Source organism: Oncorhynchus gorbuscha, linkage group LG09 (assembly GCF_021184085.1).
Source record: "Oncorhynchus gorbuscha isolate QuinsamMale2020 ecotype Even-year linkage group LG09, OgorEven_v1.0, whole genome shotgun sequence".
Classification (NCBI taxonomy): domain Eukaryota; kingdom Metazoa; phylum Chordata; class Actinopteri; order Salmoniformes; family Salmonidae; genus Oncorhynchus; species Oncorhynchus gorbuscha.
This window is the reverse complement of record NC_060181.1, coordinates 88,041,716-88,062,128: the sequence shown is the minus strand read 5'-3', so window position 1 is coordinate 88,062,128 and position 20,413 is coordinate 88,041,716. Positions and strand designations below refer to the sequence as shown.

The 20,413-nt window shown below is 43.5% G+C and overlaps 1 protein-coding gene across 6 annotated transcripts in view; it reads right to left on the bottom strand.

Moving 5' to 3' along the window:
* LOC124044235 (diacylglycerol kinase eta-like) overlaps positions 1-17,723 on the bottom strand; it is a 145,739-nt gene extending 128,016 nt beyond the window's left edge. For 5 of the 6 annotated variants that reach the window (XM_046363828.1, XM_046363832.1, XM_046363829.1 and 2 more), the window contains exon 1: positions 16,091-16,537. In XM_046363828.1, the coding sequence (XP_046219784.1) occupies positions 16,091-16,450 (360 nt within the window). In that variant the 5' untranslated portion in view covers positions 16,451-16,537. Of the gene's footprint in view, positions 1-16,090; positions 16,538-17,614 lie in introns of those variants that run through there. The other variant, XM_046363831.1, reaches the window with a different exon arrangement.
* Between the last annotated feature and the right edge of the window lie 2,690 nt (positions 17,724-20,413).

Sequence of the window (20,413 nt, the reverse complement as noted above, 5' to 3'; positions counted from 1 at the left end):
AGCAAATTTCAATTTACAAAAAAAAAAAATGACGTTTTCGTCTTTTGAGCTTCTAGTCATGAAATCTATGCAGCCTACTCAATCACTTTTTATAGCTACTGTTTACAGGCCTCCTGGGCCATATACAGCGTTTCTCACTGAGTTCCCTGAATTCCTATCAGACCTTGTAGTCATTGCAGATAATATTCTAATCTTTGGTGACTTTAATATTCACATGGAAAAGTCCACAGACCCACTCCAAAAGGCTTTTGGAGCCATCATCGACTCAGTGGGTTTTGTCCAACATGTCTCTGGACCCACTCACTCTCACAGTCATACGCTGGACCTAGTTTTGTCCCATGGAATAAATGTTGTGGATCTTAATGTTTTTCCTCATAATCCTGGACTATCAGACCACCATTTTATTACGTTTGCAATTGCAACAAATAATCTGCTCAGACCCCAACCAAGGAACATCAAAAGTCGTGCTATAAATTCACAGACAACACAAAGATTCCTTGATGCCCTTCCAGACTCCCTCTGCCTACCCAAGGACGCCAGAGGACAAAAATCCGTTAACCACCTAACTGAGGATCTCAATTTAACCTTGCGCAATACCCTAGATGCAGTTGCACCCCTAAAAACTAAAAAAATGTCTCATAAGAAACTAGCTCCATGGTACACAGAAAATACCCGAGCTCTGAAGCAAGCTTCCAGAAAATTGGAACGGAAATGGCGCCACACCAAACTGGAAGTCTTCCGACTAGCTTGGAAGGATGGTACCGTGCAGTACCGAAGAGCCCTTACTGCTGCTCGATCGTCCTATTTTTCTAACTTAATTGAGGAAAATAAGAACAATCCGAAATTCCTTTTTGATACTGTGGCAAAGCTAACTAAAAAGCAGCATTCCCCAAGAGAGGATGACTTGCACTTTAGCAGTGATAAATTCATGAACTTCTTTGAGGAAAAGATTATGATTATTAGAAAGCAAATTACGGACTCCTCTTTAAACCTGCGTATTCCTCCAAACCTCAGTTGTCCTGAGTCTGCACAACTCTGCCAGGACCTAGGATCAAGAGAGACTCTCAAGTGTTTTAGTACTATATCTCTTGACACAATGATGAAAATAATCATGGCCTCTAAACCTTCAAGCTGTATACTGGACCCTATTCCAACTAAACTACTGAAAGAGCTGCTTCCTGTGCTTGGCCCTCCTATGTTGAACATAATAAACGGCTCTCTATCCACTGGATGTGTACCAAACTCACTAAAAGTGGCAGTAATAAAGCCTCTCTTGAAAAAGCCAAACCTTGACCCAGAAAATATAAAAAACTATCGGCCTATATCGAATCTTCCATTCCTCTCAAAGATTTTAGAGAAGGCTGTTGCGCAGCAACTCACTGCCTTCCTGAAGACAAACAATGTATACGAAATGCTTCAGTCTGGTTTTAGACCCCATCATAGCACTGAGACGGCACTTGTGAAGGTGGTAAATGACATTTTGATGGCATCGGACCGAGGCTCTGCATCTGTCCTCGTGCTCCTAGACCTTAGTGCTGCTTTTGATACCATCGATCACCACATTCTTTTGGAGAGATTGGAAACCCAAATTGGTCTACACGGACATGTTCTGGCCTGGTTTAGGTCTTATCTGTCGGAAAGATATCAGTTTGTCTCTGTGAATGGTTTGTCCTCTGACAAATCAACTGTACATTTCGGTGTTCCTCAAGGTTCTGTTTTAGGACCACTATTGTTTTCACTATATATTTTACCTCTTGGGGATGTTATTCGAAAACATAATGTAAACTTTCACTGCTATGCGGATGACACACAGCTGTACATTTCAATGAAACATGGTGAAGCACCAAAATTGCCCTCGCTAGAAGCATGTGTTTCAGACATAAGGAAGTGGATGGCTGCAAACTTTCTACTATTAAACTCGGACAAAACAGAGATGCTTGTTCTAGGTCCCAAGAAACAAAGAGATCTTCTGTTGAATCTGACAATTAATCTTAATGGTTGTACAGTCGTCTCAAATAAAACTGTGAAGGACCTCGGCGTTACTCTGGACCCTGATCTCTCTTTTGAAGAACATATCAAGACCATTTCGAGGACAGCTTTTTCCATCTACGTAACATTGCAAAAATCAGAAACTTTCTGTCCAAAAATGATGCAGAAAAATTAATCCATGCTTTTGTCACTTCTAGGTTAGACTACTGCAATGCTCTATTTTCCGGCTACCCGGATAAAGCACTAAATAAACTTCAGTTAGTGCTAAATACGGCTGCTAGAATCCTGACTAGAACCAAAAAATTTGATCATATTACTCCAGTGCTAGCCTCTCTACACTGGCTTCCTGTCAAAGCAAGGGCTGATTTCAAGGTTTTACTGCTAACCTACAAAGCATTACATGGGCTTGCTCCTACCTACCTCTCTGATTTGGTCCTGCCGTACATACCTATACGTACGCTACGGTCACAAGACGCAGGCCTCCTAATTGTCCCTAGAATTTCTAAGCAAACAGCTGGAGGCAGGGCTTTCTCCTATAGAGCTCCATTTTTATGGAACGGTCTGCCTACCCATGTCAGAGACGCAAACTCGGTCTCAACCTTTAAGTCTTTACTGAAGACTCATCTCTTCAGTGGGTCATATGATTGAGTGTAGTCTGGCCCAGGAGTGGGAAGGTGAACGGAAAGGCTCTGGAGCAACGAACCGCCCTTGCTGTCTCTGCCTGGCCGGTTCCCCTTTTTCCACTGGGATTCTCTGCCTCTAACCCTGTTACGGGGCTGAGTCACTGGCTTGCTGGGGCTCTCTCGTGCCGTCCCTGGGGGGGATGCGTCACCTGGGTGGGTTGATTCACTGTTGTGGTCGGCCTGTCTGGGTTCCCCCCACCCCTTGGGTTGTACCGTGTCGGAGATCTTTGTGGGCTATACTCGGCCTTGTCTCAGGATGGTAAGTTGGTGGTTGAAGATTTCCCTCTAGTGGTGTGGGGGCTGTGCTTTGGCAAAGTGGGTGGGGTTATATCCTTCCTGTTTGGCCCTGTCCGGGGTGTCCTCGGATGGGGCCACAGTGTCTCCTGACCCCTCCTGTCTCAGCCTCCAGTATTTATGCTGCAGTAGTTTATGTGTCGGGGGCTAGGGTCAGTTTGTTTATCTGGAGTACTTCTCCTGTCCTATTCGGTGTCCTGTGTAAATCTAAGTGTGCGTTCTCTAATTCTCTCCTTCTCTCTTTCTTTCTCTCTCTCGGAGGACCTGAGCCCTAGAACCATGCCCCAGGACTACCTGACATGATGACTCCTTGCTGTCCCCAGTCCACCTGGCCATGCTGCTGCTCCAGTTTCAACTGGCCTGGGCCCTAGGACCATGTCCCAGGACTACCTGACATGAGGACTCCTTGCTGTCCCCAGTCCACCTGGCCATGCTCCTGCTCCAGTTTCAACTGTTCTGCCTTACTATTATTCAACCATGCTGGTCATTTATGAACATTTGAACATCTTGGCCACGTTCTGTTATAATCTCCACCCGGCACAGCCAGAAGAGGACTGGCCACCCCACATATGCTCTCTCTAATTCTCTCTTTCTTTCTCTCTCTCGGAGGACCTGAGCCCTAGGACCGTGCCCCAGGACTACCTGACATGATGGCTCCTTGCTGTCCCCAGTCCATCTGACTGTGCTGCTGCTCCAGTTTCAACTGTTCTGCCTTATTATTATTTGACCATGCTGGTCATTTATGAACATTTGAACATCTTGGTCATGTTCTGTTATAATCTCTACCCGGCACAGCCAGAAGAGGACTGGCCACCCCACATAGCCCGGTTCCTCTCTAGGTTTCTTCCTAGGTTTTGGCCTTTCTAGGGAGTTTTTCCTAGCCACCGTGCTTTTACACCTGCATTGTTTGCTGTTTGGGGTTTTAGGCTGGGTTTCTGTACAGCACTTTGAGATATCAGCTGATGTACGAAGGGCTATATAAATAAATTTGATTTGATTTGATTTGATCTCTACTGCCTCTGATCTGGTGGACTCACTAAACAGAAAACATCCCTGGTTATCTCTACTGCCTCTGATCTGGAGGACTCACTAAACAGAGAACATCCCTGGTCATCCCTACTGTCTCTGATCTGGTGGACTCACTAAACAGAAAACATCCCTGGTTATCTCTACTGCCTCTGATCTGGTGGACTCACTAAACAGAGAACATCCCTGGTCATCCCTACTGTCTCTGATCTGGTGGACTCACTAAATGCAAATGCTTTGTTTGTAAATTATGTCTGAGTGTTGGAGTGTGCCTCTGGCCATCTGTAGAAATAAATAAATAATGATAATTGTGTTTTACTTAATTAAGGAATGTGAAATAATTTATAGTTCTACGTTTTACTTTTGATAAATAAGGATATTTTAACTATTACATTTACTTTGATATTTAAATATATTTAAAACCATATAGTTTTAGACTTTTACTCAAGTCGAATTTTACTGGGTGACTTTTTTTTATTTTTTTTACTTGAGTCATTTTCTATTAAGGTATGTTTTATTTTACTCTAGAATGACAATTGGAATACACCAGGCCACTCTGCGGACATTGGCGATGTGACCAGAGTTGAGAAAAGTTCAACCTAATGCAAATATAGCTAAAACAACTATTGAAAATGAAACTGGCTGCCAGATAAATCACCTTTATGGTTAAAGATAGGGCTGGGTTCGGTGAATCAGATCCTAGATATATGTTTAAGGGCAGCTTCTACGTCTGCCCTATGCAGAGAGGCCCCAAGCCAAACACTGGCCACTTGGCTTGACTGTTTACATGCTTCAAATGTTAATTCCTCCTTTTACGTAGCATCGTTTAAAGCCTAAATACCTCAACTGGATTAAGGTGAAATACCGCATTACGGACTACCCTATAAGGCAAACGCTGCTCGCCTGTGACGCCTATCAAAGATCCAGTGCGTAAGGATTTAATAGCAAGGGACACACACGGCTTATGAAGTCATAGCCTTGTTATAGACTCTGTAGGGGAGGTAAGTAGCTGGGTCTACACTCGACACATCTTTTGACAATGGGACTGGGGTAGGTAGGTTGGCTTTAGCTGAATTTACAACACACACATATACACAGACACACACGTATACACACACACACGGCAGGAGTGTTTCTCCTCTCATAAGGCGCTCCTGTCACTCATCTAAAGGTCAGAGCTGCTCTACACAGATGAGTACACTGTCCAATGAGCAGGCTGCACGGCTAATCCAATCAGAGATTTCTGAACACAGGGTTGACTTAGAGACATCATGAGGGCCGCATAAATGAGAGAGAGGGTGGGAGCAAGAGTGCAAAACTACCAGTACTGGGAGTAAGAGTGTAAAACTACCAGTACTGGGAGTAAGAGTGTAAAACTACCAGTACTGGGAGTAAGAGTGTAAAACTACCAGTACTGGGAGCAAGAGTGCAAAACTACCAGTACTGGGAGTAAGAGTGTAAAACTACCAGTACTGGGAGTAAGAGTGTAAAACTACCAGTACTGGGAGTAAGAGTGTAAAACTACCAGTACTGGGAGTAAGAGTGTAAAACTACCAGTACTGGGAGTAAGAGTGTAAAACTACCAGTACTGGGAGTAAGAGTGTAAAACTACCAGTACTGGGAGTAAGAGTGCAAAACTACCAGTACTGGGAGTAAGAGTGTAAAACTACCAGTACTGGGAGTAAGAGTGTAAAACTACCAGTACTGGGAGTAAGAGTGCAAAACTACCAGTACTGGGAGTAAGAGTGTAAAACTACCAGTACTGGGAGTAAGAGTGTAAAACTATCAGTACTGGGAGTAAGAGTGCAAAACTACCAGTACTGGGAGTAAGAGTGCAAAACTACCAGTACTGGGAGTAAGAGTGTAAAACTACCAGCAGCAAGTACAAGGACTAAAAGTCCCAAAACTACATTACCAGAAATATTGGACACTGCTAAAACAAGTTGGCAGATCAGCTTCTACAGCTTCTTCTATGAAGAAAAGAGGCCAGAGTGGAGATGGTGAAGAAGAGCAAGACTGCTACAAAAGTCCCTTGTGCCTGATTATGAGACTTCTCAAGTTCCAAGTAAAACTTTTTTTTGTGAAGCATGAAAAAAAGTAGCTTTGCTCTAGTTTTCTGCTCTATATTCTAGTTTGTCCCTCCTTGGCCCCCGTAGTTCATCTCCTTGTCCCCACCTCCTTCCTGTGGCCAACTGGGCCAGAAGTAATCTATTATTAGCCTGTTCCTCTGCCACACACACACACACACATTAACACACACATACACATGCATACTTACACTCACTTACACACAAACGTACACACACTTAAACACAAACGTACACACACTTACACACAAACGTACACACACACACACACACACACACACACACACACACACACACACACACACACACACACACACACACACACACACACACACACACACACACACACACACACACACACACACACACACACACACACACACACACACGCGCACATTCCCCTGTTACACTGAGGGCAGGCCTGCCAGACTGAACTGAACAACCTTACCACCAAGTAATGTACACCCACACACACCTCTCCCTGGCCTGAATATTGAAGCACACACACATACAATGGACAAAGGCTGAGCTCCAATGAGTCCAGCAGCTGTGTTGCGGGGATAAGAGTGGAGAAAGCAGGAGTTCCCTGAAAGGAAAATTGAAGAGTACAGGCCTGCATCCTGCCCCTGAGGATATCCAGCTTCTAGTCAAGCTACTATACTGCAACAGTTAGGACATACACCTCCTAACACCATATCCCCTAGCCTGCTACAGTTAGGACATACACCTCCTAACACCATATCCCCTAGCCTGCTACAGTTAGGACATACACCTCCTAACACCATATCCCCTAGCCTGCTACAGTTAGGACATACACCTCCTAACACCATATCCCCTAGCCTGCTACAGTTAGGACATACACCTCCTAACACCATATCCCTAGCCTGCTACAGTTAGGACATACACCTCCTAACACCATATCCCCTAGCTTGCTACAGTTAGGACATACACCTCCTAACACCATATCCCCTAGCCTGCTACAGTTAGGACATACACCTCCTAACACCATATCCCCTATCCCCTAGCCTGCTACAGTTAGGACATACACCTCTTAACACCATATCCCCTAGCCTGCTACAGTTAGGACATACACCTCCTAACACCATATTCCCTGTACTGCTACAGTTAGGACATACACCTCCTAACACCATATCCCCTATCCCCTAGCCTGCTACAGTTAGGACATACACCTCCTAACACCATATCCCCTATCCCCTAGCATGCTACAGTTAGGACATACACCTCCTAACACCTATTCCCTGTACTGCAACAGTTAGGACATACACCTAACACCATAAGCCTGCACAGTTAGGACATATCTAACACCATATCCCCTAGCCTGCTACAGTTAGGACATACACCTCCTAACACCATATATGCTACAGTTAGGACATACACCTCCTAACACCATATCCCCTAGCCTGCTACAGTTAGGACATACACCTCCTAACACCATATCCCCTAGCCTGCTACAGTTAGGACATACACCTCCTAACACCATATCCCCTAGCTTGCTACAGTTAGGACATACACCTCCTAACACCATATCCCCTATCCCCTACAGTTAGGACATACACCTCCTAACACCATATCCCCTAGCCTGCTACAGTTAGGACATACACCTCCTAACACCATATCCCCTATCCCCTAGCCTGCTACAGTTAGGACATACACCTCTTAACACCATATCCCCTAGCCTGCTACAGTTAGGACATACACCTCCTAACACCATATTCCCTGTACTGCTACAGTTAGGACATACACCTCCTAACACCATATCCCCTATCCCCTAGCCTGCTACAGTTAGGACATACACCTCCTAACACCATATCCCCTATCCCCTAGCATGCTACAGTTAGGACATACACCTCCTAACACCTATTCCCTGTACTGCTACAGTTAGGACATACACCTCCTAACACCATATCCCCTATCCCCTAGCCTGCTACAGTTAGGACATACACCTCCTAACACCATATCCCCTATCCCCTAGCCTGCTACAGTTAGGACATACACCTCCTAACACCATATCCCCTATCCCCTAGCCTGCTACAGTTAGGACATACACCTCCTAACACCATATCCCCTATCCCCTAGCCTGCTACAGTTAGGACATACACCTCCTAACACCATATCCCCTATCCCCTAGCCTGCTACAGTTAGGACATACACCTCCTAACACCATATCCCCTATCCCCTAGCCTGCTACAGTTAGGACATACACCTCCTAACACCATATCCCCTATCCCCTAGCCTGCTACAGTTAGGACATACACCTCCTAACACCATATCCCCTATCCCCTAGCCTGCTACAGTTAGGACATACACCTCCTAACACCATATCCCCTATCCCCTAGCCTGCTACAGTTAGGACATACACCTCCTAACACCATATCCCCTGTACTGCTACAGTTAGGACATACACCTCCTAACACCAGACATATCCCCTATTTCTTAGCCTGCTACAGGAACATCTCTGGAGAGACCTGAAAATAGCTGTGCAGCAACACTCCACACCCAACCTGACAGAACTTGAGACTATCTGCAAAAGAAGAATGGAAGAAACTCCCCAAATTCAGGTGTGCCAAACTTGTAGCGTCATACCCAAGAACACTCAAATCTGTAATCGCTGGCAGAGGTGATTCAACAAAGTACTGTTTAAAGGGTGAATACTTGTAAATGTGACATTTTCGATTTTCGGGTGGGGGGTTCTTATAAAGTATCTAAGATATATTTTTAAAAAACAGTGTTTCTTTGTCATTATGGCGTATTGTCATGTCATTATGGCGTATTGTGATGTCATTATGGCGTATTGTGATGTCATTATGGCGTATTGTGATGTCATTATGGTGTATTGTGATGTCATTACGGGGTATTGTGATGTCATTATGGGGTATTGTGATGTCATTATGGGGTATTGTGTCTAGACTGATGAGGGAAAAAAACAATTTAATCAATTTTAGAATAAGGCTGTAATCTAACAAATTGTGGAAAAAGTCAAGGGGTCTGAATACTTTCCGAAGGCCCTGTATCTCTGCTTCTAACCTACCAGAATCAAAAGTCAAGGGGAAAACTTCCTGATTCTGTCCAATTGGAGTGCAGAGCCACATACATACAGTGCCTTTTGCCACATTTCAGGCTTCAAACATAAAGATATAAAACTGTATTTTTTTGTGAAGAATCAACAACAAGTGGGACACAATCATGACGTGGAACGACATTTATTGGATATTTCAAACTTTTTTAACAAATCAAAAACAGAAAAATTGGGCGTGCAAAATTATTGGCACTGTATCACTGCTTCTTCCCTATCAGAGCTCAGGTCCACAGGGTATGTCTCTTCTGCCTGCCACACACTCTTGGCCTAGCGGAGAGGAGAGGCCAAAGACATTCTGGCCAGCACAGCCAATCACCTTTAATCAGGGATAAGGAGCCTAGAGGAGGGTCTGGACAGAGATCAGAGATAACATTCACACACACTCACACACAAAAAAATACACGACAAGAGACTTTTCGGAATCTAATGGGCTGTAGAAGCCACTACATGTCCATGCTAGAAAGGACATTATCATGTGGTAGTGCTTGGTCTAGGGAGGGATCCATTTAGGACTCTAGTACAATAGTCAAGTTGGAAGGACAGGCAGTGACTTAGGGAGATTAATGCATTTTTTCAGGTTCAGAAAACTGGTCACTGAGCTTTGTAGCTCATCTCCAAATACACAGTAAACTCCAATTGCTCCATTCATAAGAAGGCAAATAGTTGTTTTCGAGCCGACCAGAGTCTGATGAGACAGTTTTACTGATGGCCAGAGCTATTGTTTGTATGTCTTTGTAGCGATACATGTTTCTGCTTTAAGCCTGCCAGACGTAGCCTGTCAAAGCCAGACGTAGCCTGTCATAGCCAGACGTAGCCTGTCATAGCCAGACGTAGCCTGTAAAAGCCTGACGTAGCCTGTAAAAGCCTGACGTAGCCTGTAATAGCCAGACGTAGCCTGTCATAGCCAGACGCAGCCTGTCATAGCCAGACGTAGCCTGTAAAAGCCAGACGTAGCCTTTCAAAGCCAGACGCAGCCTGTAAAGCCAGACGCAGCCTGTAAAGCCAGACGTAGCCTGTAAAAGCCAGACGTAGCCTGTCATAGCCAGACGTAGCCTGTAAAAGCCAGACGTAGCCTGTCAAAGCCAGACGCAGCCTGTAAAGCCAGACGCAGCCTGTAAAGCCAGACGTAGCCTGTAAAATCCTGACGTAGCCTGTCATAGCCAGACGTAGCCTGTCATAGCCAGACGTAGCCTGTTATAACCAGACGTAGCCTGTAAAAGCCTGACGTAGCCTGTAAAAGCCAGATGTAGCCTGTCATAGCCAGACGTAGCCTGTCATAGCCAGACGTAGCCTGTAAAAGCCAAACGTAGCCTGTAAAAGCCAGACGTAGCCTGTTATAACCAGACGTAGCCTGTAAAAGCCTGACGTAGCCTGTAATAGCCAGACGTAGCCTGTCATGGCCAGACGTAGCCTGTCATAGCCAGACGTAGCCTGTCAGATGTAGCCCCCCCCACAACAATACTCTAGATATAACATTTAAAAAACTTAGACTGAGGCCTTTGAGGGTGGTGGGGATCACACCTTGTTGTTGTTAATTGTTGTTGCTAATTTCCCGGTCTCTAACGACACTGTGTCATTGGGTGTGAAGGAACACCAAACAGAACAGAACACAGCTTTAAAATGACCTCCATCCAGGGGAGGGTGCTGGAGGAGGGAGGGAGAGAGGAGAAGACTGGGGCAAAAATGACAAAACCAAACCTAGCAAGGAGCTGCACAAAGGAAGGAGAGAGAAGGTGAAGGGGAGGACAGACGCAGTAACAATCAAAACATTCTTCGTAAAAGACGGTTTTGTCCTGTCTCCACAATAGACCTCTCTTATCACCCACCAAGGATGACAAGGTAATGAACGTGACTAGTGGTCAGTGTCACTGAGGACCAGACTGATTCCTCTACTCTCTCTCTCTCTCTCTCTCTCTCTCTCTCTCTCTCTCTCTCTCTCTCTCTCTCTCTCTCTCTCTCTCTCTCTCTCTCTCTCTCTCTCTCTCTCTCTCTCTCTCTCTTTCTCTGTGCTTCCTATCACCAACAGTCAGCATGTATTACCACTCAAACACATACACACTTTGTTAAGATTCAGCCAGGAATTTAGTGTTTTGTGGCAGTTGTGTCTCAGTCTGTCTGCTTAGTGCAGGGCTTGGATTGGACACACACACACACACACACACACACACACACACACACACACACACACACACACACACACACACACACACACACACACACACACACACACACACACACACACACACACACACACACACACACACACACACACACACACACACACACACACACACACACACACACACATAGTCAGGGTCAGCTGATTGACAGACACTCAGTTTTCCAACGGCTGTATCAAGTTCCGAAATCACATTAGTGGTTAGAACAGGGACAATAAGGCACCCATCCCCTCTCAGACCGTCAGGATTGGAAAGACTATACTTCTCATGATATTCGTCTCACTGTAATTATATTAATATCAAATCAGTGTTCATTTCTCATTTTGATGATTTACTGTTCCAAACACATGCACTCTCAAAAAGTGATGTACGGAATTGGGAATCGATGGGAATCGAAATGAATTCTACAACGAGCAAGGTAGAGCTGGTAGATGGAGAGCAAGCTTTTACATCTGTATATTTGGGGCGGCAGGGTAGCCTGGTGGTTGGAGTAGTAACCGAAAGGTTGGAAGATCAAATCACTGAGCAGACAAGGTACAAATATGTTGTTCTGCCCCAGTTAACCCACTGTTCCTAGGCCGTCATTGAAAATAAGAATTTGTTCTTAACTGACTAGCCTAATATTTTGTTTTGTTTTTAAGTATCTGTCCCTGTCTCTCTTCATCTCTGTCAGTGCTGGACTCAGTCTCAGGTGCTATTCACTTTTTTAGTGTGTGTGTGAGTGTGTGTGGGGGGGGGTTGTTCGCGTGTATTCAGACCCCTTGACTTTTTCCACATTTTGTTACTTACAGCCTTGTTCTAAAATGAATTAAATACATGTATTTCCTCATCAATCTTCACACACTATCCCATAATGACAAAGTGAGAACAGGTTTTTAGAAATGTTTACAAATGTATTGAAAATAAAAACAGAAATACCTAAGTATAAGTATTCAGACCCTTTGCTATGAGACTCGAAATGGAGCTCAGGTGCATCCTGTTCCATTGATCACCCTTGAGATGTTCCTACAACTTGATTGGACTCCACCAGTGGTATATGCAATTGATTGGACATGATTTGGAAAGGCACACACCTGTCTATATTAAATACCACAGTTGACAGTACATGTCAGAGCAAAAACAAAGTCAAGAGATCGAAGGAATAGTCAGAAGAGCCGGAATGTGTCGATGCACCGATCTCAGACCATGAGAAACAAGAATCTCTGGTCTGATGAAACCAAGATTGAATTCTTTGGCCTCAATGCCAAGCGTCACGTCTGGAGGAAACCTGGCACTGTCACGCCTTGGTCATTGTATCTTGTGTTTTTGTTATATGTTTGGGTAGGCCAGGGTGTGACATGGGTTTATATGTTGTATTTCGTATTGGGGTTTGTATTAATTGGGAGTGTGTATTAGTAGGGGTGTGTCTAGTTAGGCTTGGCTGCCTGAGGCGATTCCTAATTGGAGTCAGCTGATTCTCGTTGTCTCGGATTGGGAACCGTATTTAGGCAGCCTGAGTGCGCGTTGTATTTCGTGGGTGATTGTACCTGTCTTTGTGTTAGTCACCAGATAGGCTGTATTAGTTTCACTCGTTTGTTGTTTTTGTATTTTCAGTTATTTCATGTACCGCATTATACTTCATTAAAAGTCATGAGTAACCTACACGCTGCATTTCGGTCTGACTCTCTACAAACAACAGACGAAGTTAATTACAGGCACGAGGGGAAAAAACTATTTAATCCATTTTAGAATAAGGCTGTAATGTAACAAAATGTGGAAAAATTCAAGGGGGTCTAGATACTTTCCTAATGCACTGTCCATGCATTCTGTGCTTCTCTCCCTGTGGCTGTTACATAGCTTCATGCCATGACACCAATCCAGAAGCCAACCTACAATTGGCACAAATCTTTAATTAACTATTTACTAACAAGTGCTTTCACAGATCACTATAATTAATTTATGAAGTCCAACAATGTTTTACAGTTAGAATTAAAAACCCTACACACTAAGTCCAAGTTAGTTAAAACCCTACACACTGAGTCCAAGTTTGTAAAAACCCTACACACTAAATCCAAGTTAGTAAAAACCCTACACACTAAATCCAAGTAGGTAAAAACCCTACACACTAAATCCAAGTAGGTAAAAACCCTACACACTAAATCCAAGTTAGTAAAAACCCTACACACTAAATCCAAGTAGGTAAAAACCCTACACACTGAGTCCAAGTTAGTAAAAACCCTACACACTAAATCCAAGTAGGTAAAAACCCTACACACTAAATCCAAGTTAGTAAAAACCCTACACACTAAATCCAAGTAGGTAAAAACCCTACACACTAAATCCAAGTAGGTAAAAACCCTACACACTAAATCCAAGTTAGTAAAAACCCTACACACTAAATCCAAGTAGGTAAAAACCCTACACACTAAATCCAAGTTAGTAAAAACCCTACACACTAAATCCAAGTAGGTAAAAACCCTACACACTAAATCCAAGTAGGTAAAAACCCTACACACTAAATCCAAGTTAGTAAAAACCCTACACACTAAATCCAAGTAGGTAAAAACCCTACACACTAAATCCAAGTTAGTAAAAACCCTACACACTAAGTCCAAGTTAGTAAAAACCCTACACACTAAGCCCAAGTTAGTAAAGACTTTGCAACCCCAGAGATGTGGATCATATACTGAAGAACCATGTCCTTAGTAACTAAACGTACTAACTGTAAAGTACCATATACTTACTGTAGCCTACATATATTATGATGATTTGAATAATGCCACCTGCTAAAGGTAAATTACCATATTATCATTAGTTGGATGAAACCTGGTAATTACTGTCTATAACACATACGGCAGAACAGAAAACCCATGGTACAATGTATTTTGCCCAACCAGGGTCTTCCTCAGGCAGCGTTGCCATGGCGCCAGTCAATCAGGGGACAGGGATGTGGTGGTTGTCCTGGGCAACCAGATAGATGGCGGGCAAAAGAGGGGCAGAATGTCCTCAGACAGACAGTGATTCAGGCGGTGACCAAACACACACCACACACACACACACACAGGTTGAGCAAACAACCAGAGTTGGAACAACACACAGAGCCAGCGTGCTGCTCCATTAATACCCTTCTGCGCAAACACACACACACACACACACACACACACACACACACACACACACACACACACACACACACACACACACACACACACACACACACACACACACACGCCCCACACACACACCATCTTCTGCCCCGGGAACACATGCAGGTAGACAGAGGTATACTTCTGCATTCAGATACAGGTCACTCATCCCATCTCTCCCTTCTGCCCATATCTGACAATTTCTCTAGCTATTTTAAAGTTTCAAACAACATTACACACATCATCTTCACTTAACTTTGCTTATTACAATACACCACAACTGCAATGTAACAATTATACGACTATAACACAGCTATAACACAACTAACTACATCAACAGTCTTTATACAGTAGCTTTACTAACACTGAGTGGTACCGCAGGTCAAATGAAAAGTAGCTGTCTGATATACTGTAGTCTTCTGACGACTTCTAATAGAACTGTAGCCTTATGATTACAGAACAGAATATAGACAGATCATACATCTCTGTCATACAAACATAGTTTCATTTCTATCTGCAATATGTTGTGACTTGAATAAGCGCCATGCAGTGCTATAGGTAAATGTACTACACCGGAGTTATTGCCAGGCCAATACAGTGAAGATAACCGTGCACATTGTGTGTAGTATTTATTGAGGCATAAGGTTTCGGTACTGTACACACAGTAGCCCTCAATTATCGAAACGAACATGCACAATTTCACGCTCTTTTCTACAATCGTTTGGTAAGTGAGAGACAATGTCTCTTAAACGATTCTACTTGAGCCTCTTACACTCCTGTGACAAGATGTTAGCCTACTTCAGGAATGTGTTCTATTGTCAGGTAAGCTAATGACCACACATAACCCTATCTGCTCTTGTAAGATGCTCTGGATAAGGACGTGAATGTAAACGTGAATAACAGAGCCCTGTGCTCCAGCCCAGTGTCCCATGTCTAAATATAAACCCTTACTTTAAGAATAAAGGCAGGGTGGAGTGGACATGTCAATAATGAAGTGGCTATTTTCTGATGGGAGAAGAGAGACTCATATATATAGTGTGTCTGTGTAAAGTGAACCATGACCGCTAATGAGTCTGTCAGTCTGTCAGGTGGAAGGAACTCCACCATCTTCTATGCTGTGGCTTAGTTTTGGTTATCATACAGTTTCAGTTTCAGTTGTTTCACGGAAAGAGTTCAACTTAATACACTGAAAACAAATCTCCATAATTTGAAAGTAAAAGTGTACTAAGTTAGGCTATAATAGGCAGGCTAGGCTATAATAGCGCTCCAACTGTCTCAAAACAAAACGGCTACCTGTAGATCAAACAACAATGCGGGATGCTTTCCACAGTTTATTTTCGATAGATGCTCTATTATATTTTATGTTCAAATGTTGCATAAAATGACTGTATATGTGACATTCAGAATCATGCGTGCTGGTTGTCAAAGTCAAACTGTGTTATTAGTTGATATTGCCTTCCATGAAAGCAACATGGACTAGGCTACCGATACAACACCACAAGACAGACGCACGATAGCGCACACTACAAAATAATGTAGCCTATGCCTCCAAAACATGAATCAAGTAGAGACTGGCACCATACATATAAACATACGTGTCTTTTCTTACCTTGGTTCTGAGCTGTCCGGAGGTCGACACTTTCCGAATGAGTTTCTGCGGGCCTTCTTGTTCTCCCTCGCTGTCTGACGACTCATCCACGGCCCCAGAGCCCCCGACAGCCCCCACCACATGGGCATGGATCCCTGCTGTTGATTGGCCTTTCTCCGGCTCCTGTTGGGAGAAAGGATAAGACCAGTCGGAGTTAGTCTTCCCCCGGTCAGCCGCTCCCTTCCTCTCCGGGATGCGAGAGCTGGACAGCGGTTGAAAAGCGGCTTTCCTCGCCGTCATCTCCTCCCGCTTCTCAAACCTATAACTGGCGCTATAAGAACCGAGATCTATCCAAGAACATACGTCCGCGGCTGAGCTCATGGGGATGTAGCATGTCTCGGTGCTGTGGGTTTTACTAGGGTAAAGCTTGCTTCAGGATGTGTTTATGGTTCCAGCCTACATGCTCAGATCAGACTGAGGCTAAAGACCGCCTAGGCTCAGTAGGCTGCCCTCCATACACACAGCTACAGACGCACCACCAGCCAACAACCAGTGGACATCGCCATGGAAGACCCTAGTGGCCGCAACAGAAGCAGTACAGCGGGTGGCCTACTGTAACTGTAACCGATTGAAAAGCCCACTCAGAAATATAAGCAAAATGAACAGACAAACTACTCGGACAATGTAACTATTTATTTTAGCCTATACGCAGGAACACAGTGATATATAAATAGCATATTTTCCAAATTGTGGCTAAGATTAATGACATGGGTGTTATATTAAGTCTAAAAAGGCATGTGCGATAAAGAAATCAATATTTCTAACACCAACACAACACTATTTCACATTTATAAATATGCCTATAAACATATTGTCAACCACTATCGAGTCTGAAGCGAAGATGACACAGAGTAGCCGTTACGGGGGTGGGGGGGTATTTCTTTAAAACTGGAAAATGTAACCTACGGGTTACATTGCAATGGTTTTGCGATTGTAGAGAAACCATCCCATTGCTCAGGCTAAATGACACTGAATACTTTGCGACAATGTAACAAGAGAAGCCATGCATAGTCTCACGAAATGTGTGACTTAAAAACAAAATACATAGAAAAGGCCAATCATATCGAAAGAGTCTGATTTATTATTAAATCCTATATAATGCTGTATCTTAAGGCTACATGGGTTAAATGTGAACATACAATTAACCACTTGAAACCAGAGCAACTTCATACATAGACAGCTAACTAGCCGAATGAGATACATTTCCGTGTTTCTAAAGATTAACTTTGTTAATCATCAATCTGACTGTTCTATTGTTTTTTTAGTTTTTTTTTTACAGCAAATTACAATTGGGGTTGATCTTCCGAAAATCAAAGGCATTCAGTTCTCCCCAAAAATGACTGATCGGAATGGTGACGAGAAAATATTTAGAAATTATTCTAAAGTGGGATAAAAACGTCAATCGTTTTCTAACCAAAATGAAATATCTATATCCACTATCATATTTCACTAGAAATCCTTAGTTCTTTTAAATAAACTACCGACCAGTTCCTCCCACGCAGGGCTGCGAGTAAAACGGTAGACGTCTTCCATAGTCCCGCTCAGTCCGCTCCCGGAAACCAGTCTAGGAATCGGCGAAGATTCTGTCTGGTAGGTTAGTCTACAATAAAACTGGTTTGAGGTCCGGAATCAGATAGGCTATAATTCCGTGTTGCCTACTACTCCACTCAACCATCTCTCCAATCATCTTTCTGCCTTTTCCCTCGCCATTCGTTCAAGGGCTGAGCCTCGTCGCCACGTGATAAATGTCAAACCGGTACAGTATATTGCACCGGGGACCTCCTAAAGGAGTACGGAGGGAGAATTCAGCTGGTGTTAATGCTCATGACCCCATATGATTCGAATAGGCCTACACTGCCTTAATCAAATTTTGGCTGAATTTGATCCACTCTCTCACAAATTACGAATGCAATGACTATGGATAGGCTACACACAGTCGTTTCATTTAGACATTTCCCACAGAGGGTAGAAAGATGTTGAGTCTTTGACTCGGCTATATGTTGAAATGTCTCTAGACAGACGACATTAATGAAGCATAGCAGGATTCCTGTATGAAGTGTTGATCAGATAACTGGACACTCTTCCCTTTAACAAACATAGCCTAAATGAATTCAGAAGTATAAACACCTCAACCAATAATATACGTTGACAAGACAACTCAGTGGAATAGGCTGTAGGCTATATCATCTGAAAAATATGAAATCAGTTTATCTAGGGGACAGATTCCCCCCCACCCCGCCCAAAGTAAAAATGTTTAAAAAAAATCACATGACCCTTCAACTGTGAGAGACGGGATCAAAAAAAAATCACATTGTATGATTTTTAAGTAATTAATTTGCATTTTAAAGCATGCAATAAGTATTTGATCACCTACCAACCAGTAAGAATTCCAGCTCTCACAGACCTGTTAGTTTTTCTTTAAGAAGCCCACCTGTTCTCCACTCATTACCTGTATTAACTGCACCTGTTTGAACTCATTACCTGTATAAAAGACACCTGTCCACACACTCAATCAAACAGACTCCAACCTCTCCACAATGTCCAAGACCAGACAGCTGTGTAAGGACATCAGGGATAAAATTGTAGACCTGCACAAGGCTGGGATGGGCTACAGGACAATAGGCAAGCAGCTTGGTGAGAAGGCAACAACTGTTGGTGCAATTATTAGAAAATGGAAAAAGTTCAAGATGACGGTCAATCACCTTCGGTCTGGGGCTCCATAGAAGACCTCACGTTGTGGGGCATCAATGATCATGAGGAAGGTGAGGGATCAGCCCAGAAATACACGGCAGGACCTGGTCAATGACCTGAATAAAACCATTAGTAACACACGACGCCGTCATGGATTAAAATCCTGCAGCGCACGCAAGGTCCCCTACTCAAGCCAGCGCATGTCCAGGCCCATCTGAAGTTTGCCAATGACCATCTTGATGATCCAGAGGAGGAATGGGAGAAAGTCATGTGGTCTGATGAGACAAAAATAGAGCTTTTTGGTCTAAACTCCACTCGCCGTGTTTAGAGGAAGAAGGATGAATGCAACCCCAAGAACATCATCCCAACCGTGAAGCATGGAGGTGGAAACATCATTCTTTGGGGATGCTTTTCTGCAAAGGGGACAGGACAACTGCACCGTATTGAGGGGAGGATGGATGGGGCCATGTATCACGAGATCTTGGCCAACAACTTCCTTGAAGTTGAGCATTGAAGATGGGTCGTGGCTGTGTCTTCCAGCATGACAACGACCCGAAACACACAGCCAGGGCAACTATGGAGTGGCTCCGTGAGAAGCATCTTAAGGTCCTGGAGTGGCCTAGCCAGTCTCCAGACCTGAACCCAATAGAAAATCTTTGGAGGGAGCTGAAAGTCCGTATTTCCCAGCGACAGCCCCGAAACCTGAAGGATTTGTAGAAGGTCTGTATGGAGGAGTGGGCCAAAATCCCTGCTGCAGTGTGTGCAAAACTGGTCGAGAACTACAGGAAACGTATGATCTCTGTAATTGCAAACAAAGGTGTCTATACCAAATATTAAGTTCTGCTTTTCTGATGTATCAAATACTTATTGCATGCAATAAAATGCAAATTCATTACTTAAAAATCATACAATGTGATTTTCTGGATTTTTGTCTTAGATTCCGTCTCTCACAGTTGACCTGTAACTATGATAAAAATTACAGACCTCTACCGGGGCGGCAGGGTAGCCTAGTGGTTAGAGTGTTGGACTAGTAACCAGAAAGGTTGCAAGTTCATATCCCCAAGCTGACAAGGTACAAATCTGTCATTCTGCCCCTGAACAGGCAAGTTAACCCACTGTTCCTAGGCCATCATTGAAAATAAGAATTTGTTCTTAACTGACTTGCCGAGTTAGGTAAATAGTAATATGCTTTGTAAGTAGGAAAACCTGCAAAATCGGAAGTGTATCAAATACTTGTTCTCCCCACTGTAAATAGAGACACAATACAGAGATACAGACACATTACATAGATACAGACACATTACATAGATACAGACACATTACATAGATACAGACACATTACATAGATACAGACACATTACATAGATACAGACACATTACAGAGATATAGATACAGACATACTGTAACGGTTTTCTTTAGTTGAAGGAGAGTCGGACCAAAATGCAACGTGGTTACTTGTATACATCTTTAATAAAGATGAAAACACGAACAGTATACAAAAACAATAAACGTGAAAAACAGCCACATTACAGATATACAGACACATTACAGCGATACATACACATTACATAGATACAGACACATTACAGACA